The 8,911-nt window shown below is 37.8% G+C and overlaps 1 protein-coding gene across 1 annotated transcript in view; it reads right to left on the reverse strand.

Annotated features, from left to right (window-relative positions):
• The window catches only part of mgat5b (alpha-1,6-mannosylglycoprotein 6-beta-N-acetylglucosaminyltransferase B), a gene marked incomplete in the record, with an annotated part of 112,538 nt that overhangs the window by 69,910 nt on the left and 33,717 nt on the right, over window positions 1–8,911 (reverse strand). The window contains 2 exon segments of the mRNA XM_014006903.1: window positions 1,762–1,835; window positions 4,500–4,609. Coding sequence (XP_013862357.1) covers window positions 1,762–1,835; window positions 4,500–4,609 — 184 coding nt within the window.

An 8,911-nucleotide genomic window follows, 5' to 3' on the forward strand; every position in this document is an offset into this window, starting at 1 on the left:
CGATTAATCGATTAATCGTGGCAGCCCTACTAATGCGGCATCCCAGTTGGACTCTAAGGAAGGAATTTCAGACTTCTAAGTCAGAAATATCCACTGGAACGTCATCTAACGTTGTAATTTTGAGTCAGTAAGTGGGTGAAAAACGACCGTACCCGACCACACTTGAAGTCATTGTAGTGTCTAAAAGTGGGGGCCTCTTTTCAGGAATGCACAGATGTGCTATGTCTCTCTTAGTCTCCAGCTTCAGAGCTCAGCATWTTACCATATTAGGAAAGGAATGCTTAAGGTATAYCGTGACAAAATTTATGGTACATCTGTTGGGCTGCACTGTGTAACCTATAAAAAKGCTTGTRCGCCCCTACTCTTYGCCTTCGTCTTCATCTTTTTTACTTGGTGATTCATTTGGCTTAGAAGGCCACARTTTGGTTTTTTGGCTGTAAATCTCCTGAACTGCAAAATAAAGATTCTTGCTGTTCAACCAGCCTGTTTCAGAGTTTCTCTCTTCAGGAGCAGCAGCAGTTTGCAGAACMCAGAAGACGTGGTTTTTACACCTCATCATCATTTCAACATGGCTGCTCCTCRTCTCCATAGTGAGTGGAACTCTTTAACTTTTCAGTTTTAAGCAGTTCTGTTGTGTTTACATTACACTAAGTCAGTCGAACTTGTAGTACTTTATAGCGATTATTAGGCGATATGTTTTAATGCCGTTTGCGCACTGAAAATGTTGTGTATGGCACTATTGTTGTAAGTGTTGTTGTTGCATTATTCTATTAGAGCAAGAAATAGAGAAGCTTTTTTCTGACGTTCTGACAAGCTGGAGAATGGAACGCTTTCAGCTTGGAGCTGACGTCAGTCCAACTTAACAATTTCGAGTTTCACTGCAGCTGGAAGGYAGAATTAAGCTCATTTAGTCCAAATAAAATGAGACTCCCTGTATGTCATTTGTAAAATGTTCGGATAAGTTTTTGTGTTTACTGAAAAATGACTTTACTTATATACGTAGCACCTTTCTATCCAATCAGGATACTCAAAGTGCTTTACACWACAATCTGTGTCCTCATTTACACACCGCCCACAATGATTTTGTTGATTGTTTTAGGAAGATGTCAAAATTACATTTTTTTTCCTATCTAGTCACCAAACGTTTCAGTCCATAAGTACTGGATTGTGAACTTTCATGGTGTAAGCTTTATTTTTGAGACAGGACAACATTTTCCAAAAGGTCTATTCAAACTACTTAAATAAAACTGTTGAGTTTAAGTATTTTGAATGTGCAGTTATATGTAAATTAATAGTCCTGCTTTCATTTACAACAACGATTTTTAGTTTCTCCACCTGTGTTACCTATGAGACTGTGTTGCCAACCTATTGGTTTCTAATAATATACATCTCTTTCCCACTTTAATCTACCTAATAAATAAAAACTGCACCTTTCAGATATGATTAATGAAAAGCACTCTTTAAACCTGCTCCACTTTTATATGATTGTTTTTTTTAAGAATTCTGCTCCCTCCCTCGCTGATGCTTCTATTTTAGTTCACTGTGCCCAACACAGTACCTTACTGTATTATACAGATTACAGGATGTAAATAAAAATCTATTTTTAACTCCCACTTTAAAGTAATGCTTTCACATCGGTGAGGGTTTCATCATAACATGAACATTTAGTTTTATAGAACTGATGCTGCAGTTTCACCTTAAAAACAGCAAAGGTGGTAAATGTTTACAATGGTTTGTGCTTCTCTTACAGATGAAACTTACATCCATCTTGCTGCTGCAGTCGGGATAACGAGGATCTTTGGGAATTTCACAAAACCCAAAGGCTCCATCTCGAACTAGAAAAAGAAAGAAAAAAACATGAATGTGGACAATTTAAAAAGTTACAAACAGCAGCATATTCATTAATAAGAACTTCAAAAATGAGTATGTCTTCAWAAACTTTTGATCGCTTACCACCGTACAAGCCAGAGCTTTAATAAAACCTGTCATGGGTCCATTCTGAGCACTTAGAAAATGTTTGGTTTATGTTCATCACGGAAGTAGAACTTTTTTCTGTGTTTTTTTAGGGAAAGTTAACAACTGCGCATTTCAGTGCTTCTATTCTGAATAAAATCCTGGTGCATGTAAACACTTGTCATGATCGGATTGTGCCCATGTAAACAATACATTCCATTTATTTAATCTGAATACATTTCAAACTGATCAAAGAATTTTGCGCATGTAAACATAGCTACCCCACCTATTGTTATTGCATCATCTAAAAAGGGCGACCCTATTGGTGGAGCTAGGACCTTGTACACCATTGTCTGCCCTAATGTAAAACAGCAGATAAATTAAGTGTTGAACGTGAATCAGGCATGTAGCTATCTAAACATAAAATCATCAGTTTAATCACAAACATATTCACACAATGGTTTACAAAACTGTATCATGCTTCACCTAAGAAAAGACTATTACATTTGTAGTGCCTTTAAAAGTCAGTAGTAAACAACCCCAATAAATTTCTTCAAGTGCTCAAAGTATGTGTTGTGGAGGACTCTCAGCTACCACCACATCAAGTTTTACCCAACTATCTGTAAAATTGACAAAGTTATAACCATTTTAATGTTTATGTTTATTATTTTAGTTGTGGCAGCCATCTTGAACTGAGTTGACTTTATTCATTAATCAGTTATAGATGAGCTACTGTTTAAGAATTTCATTATAACGTGCTTGGGACAATTACAAGGTATTTACAAGGCACATACAAGGCACAAGGGTTTGTGCAGGGTAATTACAGGCTCCCTAAAGAAGTCATGGTATAATTATTGCAGGTGTACTTACATGTTAAAAACTAAATATCTACAGGTTACATAACTGAGTACGGTGAACCCCCGCAAAGTTGTGTTTCGCAGTTTGCATTTTTTTGTGGACATTTTTCATGAAACCGAACTAGTTGGCAGTAATTCTCACAATTTTGTGGAAACCAGAAATACCTGCACAGTCAATATACACTAATTTTGGTACCCTTACATTTCACTGTAAATTTTATTAAATTTATTCACATGATTCATGGGGAACATACTCTGTGCAAAATTTGTACTGTACTTACGTAATACATATGTGACTTGCTCTGTTTTATGGGGTGACTTGTTACCCCTTGTTGAGCCCCAATATGTCTTTATGGCTAGCAACTCCCTCTGGTGCTCTTGTAAGCTCCGCCTCAGCATTTATTTTCATCTTGATTTGGATTTTTATTTATTTATTTATTTATTTATTTTGCTTTGTTGTTAGAGTTCTACTGGGGGGGGGGGCGGGGAGAATCTTCTCCAGAAGATTGTTAAAGGAGATTAAAGTCTAAACTCAGTTGTGTCCAAGGGTAAAAATGAAGTCTTGTGCTTCCTGAAGCACACTTTCACAGTTTGAGCCAGATGAATTGTGGCACTGCCAAATAATGGGAGACTGGTTCCTAACAAACCAGCTCTCAGGGTTGATAAAGGAAGGAGAAGCTAGCGACTTACTGCATTAGTACTAAATCACATACTACAAACTAAAATAGATGAATGGCTGCAGCGCTTCTCTAATGAGAGGCTTTTATCCATTTGCTTAGTTAAATCCTCATGTTTTGTTGTTGTTTTCTGGGCCAGGAGGGAGTGAGTATTATTCAGCCTTTGGGGTAAGCAGAGGTACATCAGACAAGCAAGTCCTGATAAAAAGACTATATAAAAGCTTGCTGCTATGGATTTACTATTCAAAGACTGCTTTAATGTGACTCATAAAACTAATAACCATCCATCCTCTTTCTTCCCTTTAGACTTTGTCTGTCTCCTCGCATTCCTACCTCTCACTGCCCCCCTCCCCACACCCATCCTTCCATTTCACTTTCCTTCTCTTGAAGCCCAGCACTAGTAAGCCTAATTAAAGCTTCTGCACCCTGCCAAGTGTTAAAGAGCAGATTCACACACAAATAACTGCCCGCCATTCCATCTGATTAACATAATAATGACAGACCTCTCACGATGAAACGTGCCGCTGCCTCTCACTGTCAAAACTGGGTTTTTCCCTGCCTTATTTTAATGATAGCAGCAAAATTATGACAAGGGAATAAAATAAAGGGGTCTGACACATTTTAATGAGACAGTGTGTTAAACTGTGTTCAGTCGAGTGCATGGTGAGAATAAAATTCAATCACACTGTGTGATTTTGATTTCTATTTTCTGCACTTTAAAGTCACTGGGGATAAAGAGTTTTTAGGAAAGCTGACAAAAGTGGGATCTGATTAAGACAGTAGTGGTTCACTATTGTGATTTAAATGTATTCTTTTAGAATGTTTGCTTTAAAAAAACAGCAAAAATAATGTAAGAATTTGGATGTAATATGGCTAAATGCTTTAATTTTAAGAGTTCACCATTCAGGATTGATCATTTAAAACAACTCCATTAGAGAACAACAATGGGTTAATACTGTTTTTGGTGTTCCACATGGGTGTGTGTTTGGACTCTGGTGTTTTAAAATCATACCTCGGTTGTTGGCCATGCTGCGCTGCAGTATCTGCTCCACCCTCATGGTCATGTCAGACATGTTCTGAGCAATGGCCTGGATCCGCTCCACTAGTCCCATCGGCTGAATCCTTAGCATACCACACAAATGGCGACCACACATAAATAACAAAAAAAAACTGCTTACGTTTTCTAAATAAATTTTAAGAAGGCATAAAAATATAGAAATTGTATTTTTTTTCCATATTTGATCATCCAGCAGTATATCCTGTTGTTTTTTTTTTTTTTTGTCATCTGCACAATAAATTAAAGCAAAAAATAAATTAAATAAAAACTGAGGCATGTGTATAGCTTTTTATTCCGCAAAAACACAATTAATTTTCCAACAAAGCATATTTAATTTGGTTAGCCAGAGGACATAAAACTGAAACAATTTTAAATTTAAAAAGTTTAGTGTCGATGGCAAATAAATTAAGAAGCAATGACTGAAACATGATTCCTTAAACCAAACCATATCCTTTAAACCAAAGCACATGAATATTTGTAAGCATCTTTCTGAAATGGTGTCCACAAAACAGAGAAAGAARAACTTATATGTTTTACTCTGTTCTTTTCCGGTGTGCAATTAAAACTCGCAGRAAAAGATCACCTATTGACAGTTAAACATGGAGGATGTACTGTCATGGTCTGCAATTTTGTTATAAGTTGTTTTACAGGAGGGAGTGATTTAGTCTGTGTACATTTTTGTGTGAATTTTCATGGAGACATTGTGAAGATGAAAGAATTCTTCTGCATTTTGGCATTTTGTTGGTTGCAATTATTTCTGAAGAAAATAATTATGTGCCTAAAAACTCAGAGACACCACTATTTGTCTGAGGCTCCAAATTTTGTGCACCTTTAAATAGTAACTTTGCTGTGATACAAAAGGAATCTCATCTCACTTTTGTTTCTGCTGATTTACTTGTTTTAATCATAGTATTGGACTAATCAGTCTGGTTCTGATCACAACATATCACATGTCTAATTTTAACTAATTTGTCAATTATTTGGCAACAAAAATAATTGAATAAAAAGTATTTTACAAAAACAAAGATCTAAATATTTTATAAAAGCAGCTGAATTGCTGTCACCCCTTTAAGCTTGATCAGGAGGTTCTGAAGCTCTAAACTTTTTTCCAGAACTTCAGACCTGAAATCTGTCCACATCAGCATGGCACCGTAATGATCGTGTTTGACAATAAATTAATATTCACTGATGTAACAACTGTACTGCTGGGTATCATTACCAATTTACATGAAAACAAACACTTCAATGGGTTATTTTAACAAGGCCTCTTGTACACTGGGATTCAGGAATTTATATTGCTCATTAAACAGCTTTGAATAAAAAAAATAAAAAAACAGGAAAATCTAAAAACAAACGGAGCTGCAGTTCACAGTCTGATGCAGCTCAACCAGCGGGAGTCGGATTTCATAGTGTTTATCATTGCTTCTTTATGTGCTCCAGCAGAAAGCAATCTGACTGCTCCTACGTGCATAACTTTAAATCCCAAAGTCAGATTTATTCCGCCTCACTGCACACAGAGGCTAGGAGGCGACTGGTCGTCAAATATCCCCCTTCCTGACTTCAGATTCCTGCAGGTCAGCACAAATTAATTGCCACTTCAACAACTGGAGAGGCATGCCACACACACAGACGTATACAGGCTTTCATTGCTGCAGATATGAACTAGCTTACTGGCATTATTTAATCTGCGAAGAGGAGCAATTATAAGGAAGACCTGGTCCTGAAGGCAGCATAAACGAGCATGTTACCCATGCAAACATGAGGAGAATATGCAAACTCCACAAAGAAAGACCACAGGCCTAACCCGGGGCTGGAACCGGGTATCCTCTTGCTGGGGGCAACGGTGCTAAATGCTAATCCAACAAAACTGGTGAAAAACAGCCTCAAGAAAGTTACAGTCTTTCAAAAGGTCTAACTTTCTCCAGACCATTTGTGGTACAGAACAATTGACAGACATCTTGTCCCGCCCCCTCGGTTTGCTGCATATTGGAATTTGGTTCAGCCCAGGGTCAGGCCAAGGCCACAGGTTTTAGCCAATAAGCGTGGATGTACAATAACGTGCCTCGAGCGTGTGCGAGTGATATGGTGTAGACCAGGGAGGTTTTATATAACAACTGGATTGAGTTTTGACCACGTGAACATGTGATCACTGTAAAAGCTACAGCGTTAAGCCAAGAGTCTGGACTTACTATTATTGTACATGTTGGCAACATAGAGTTCTCTATAGAGCTGATGATATAGAAATCATACAAAACTATTAATCAATGTTTGTACAAGTGCTTGAAATCCTTGAAAATGCTTGAATTTTACCAAGGTGTTTTCAAGGTTTGGAAAGAGCTTGATTTATGTATAAAGTCCTTGAAATTGCTTGATAATCTAACTGCACAGTTTTGTACTAAARAGCACTCTAACAGTTTGATTAAAAACCTTAAATTAATATTTTTATGTTAAATGCACACAAAAAAAGAGATCCATCATTTTGCCTTTAATGAAGTCTCAGAAATCCTGGCTGCTGCTCAGTGTGGGTTTCCTCCTTTTTGTAACAACTGCAGGTGAGCAGTAGAGATCACCTGATAAGACCAGCCACTGAACTGGCATAAGCAGACCTACTTTGAGCATGTACAAAATGGTATTCTCAGCTAGATCAGAAAAGTTTATTTGGGGGTTTGGTATTTTTATCAGTAAATATAAAAATATTGCTTCCTAAAAAGTMCTGCAAGTTTTGTATTTTTAGAGTAGCTTCAGCATAAAACAGTGCTTGGGTAATTTTTGACAACTTTAATTTTTAATAGTCACATGATGAGACTATTGGATCACAACTACTAATGAAACAAGACCAGATGTGTCATCTGTTATTTATTGATGTTATTTCATGTTATTTTATTGACTTTTCAAAGCTGACTTACTTCAGGTGGCAGTAAAATAACCCAGTGATTAATCCATCTTCATGTCTGTTGATTTAGGATCTCCATTAGAGTCAGAGGCAGGGTCAGCAGACAGGGACAGAGTTCTGTGGCTGAGGTGAGTGATGAAGATGCTTGGTAGTTGTGAATAAAATCTAAAATTAATGTTCAGATTTTGAATACATTCTAGTCAGTTGGGTGAGCTTCATTAAAGACATTAACCTCCTAAGATGTGAAACTCTTGCATTGCATGCATATTTGTCCACATGTATGGTGACAGGTCCAAGGAGGTTAAAGCCATAATCTACAGCACGTGTAAAGTGGACTTTATTATATTTTGACCAGTATAAAAATAGGCTTATTATGACCCCCGCACATGAAGCGTAGGCGGGAGTMATACTGTTTTTGTACTATTTTTTTCAGTGATTTTTGGTAAACTGTACCACAGAAACAGCTGCACCGATCAACATGAAATTTGGCAGGACTGTAGATGAGTCCGATCTACACTGCGCCATCAACAGGTTTTATGATAGATCCCATATTTGAGGAGGGGGCTCCTTTCAAAATGGGGGTGTCAGGACATGCAAAATCGCTTATAACTCAGAAACTGTTCAACATAGAAGCTTCAGATTTCTTTTGTTGTTTAGCTCTGATGAAGCTCTATCCATCAGGCCCACAGTGCCCCCCACCCCCCGGACTCCCAATTTATCTGAAAAAGGGGGTTCTGGACATGCAAAATTGCTGATAACTAAGAAACTGTTGAACATGGAAGCTTCAGATTTTTTTTTGTTGTTGTTTCGCTCTAATGACGCTCTATCCATCAGGCCCACCAATCAGTGCCCCCCACCCCCCGGACCCCCAATTTATCTGAAAAAGGGGGTCTTGTACATAAAAAATTGCTAATAACTCAGAAACTATTAAACATAGGAGCTTCAGATTTCTTTTGTTGTTTAGCTCTGATGAAGCTCTATGCATCAGGCCCACAGTGCCCCCCCACCCCCCGGACCCCCAATTTATCTGAAAAAGTGGGGGTCTTGTACATAAAAAATTGCTAATAACTCAGAAACTATTAAACATAGGAGCTTCAGATTTCTTTTGTTGTTTAGCTCTGATGACGCTCTATCCATCAGGCCCACCAATCAGTGCCCCCCACCCCCCGGACCCCCAATTTATCTGAAAAAGTGGGGTATCTGGACATACAAAAATGGTTATAGCTAAAAAAAAACTGTTAAACATAGGAGCTTCAGATTTCTTTTGTTGTTTAGCTCTGATGAAGCTCTATCCATCAGGCCCACCAATCAGTGCCCCCCACCCCCCGGACCCCCGATTTATCTGAAAATGGGGTATCTGGACATACAAAAATGGTTATAGCTAAAAAAAAACTGTTAAACATAGGAGCTTCAGATTTCTTTTGTTGTTTAGCTCTGATGAAGCTCTATCCATCAGGCCCACTGTTACGACCCC

This window comes from Austrofundulus limnaeus, unplaced genomic scaffold (assembly GCF_001266775.1).
Source record: "Austrofundulus limnaeus strain Quisiro unplaced genomic scaffold, Austrofundulus_limnaeus-1.0 Scaffold38, whole genome shotgun sequence".
NCBI classification, from domain to species: domain Eukaryota; kingdom Metazoa; phylum Chordata; class Actinopteri; order Cyprinodontiformes; family Rivulidae; genus Austrofundulus; species Austrofundulus limnaeus.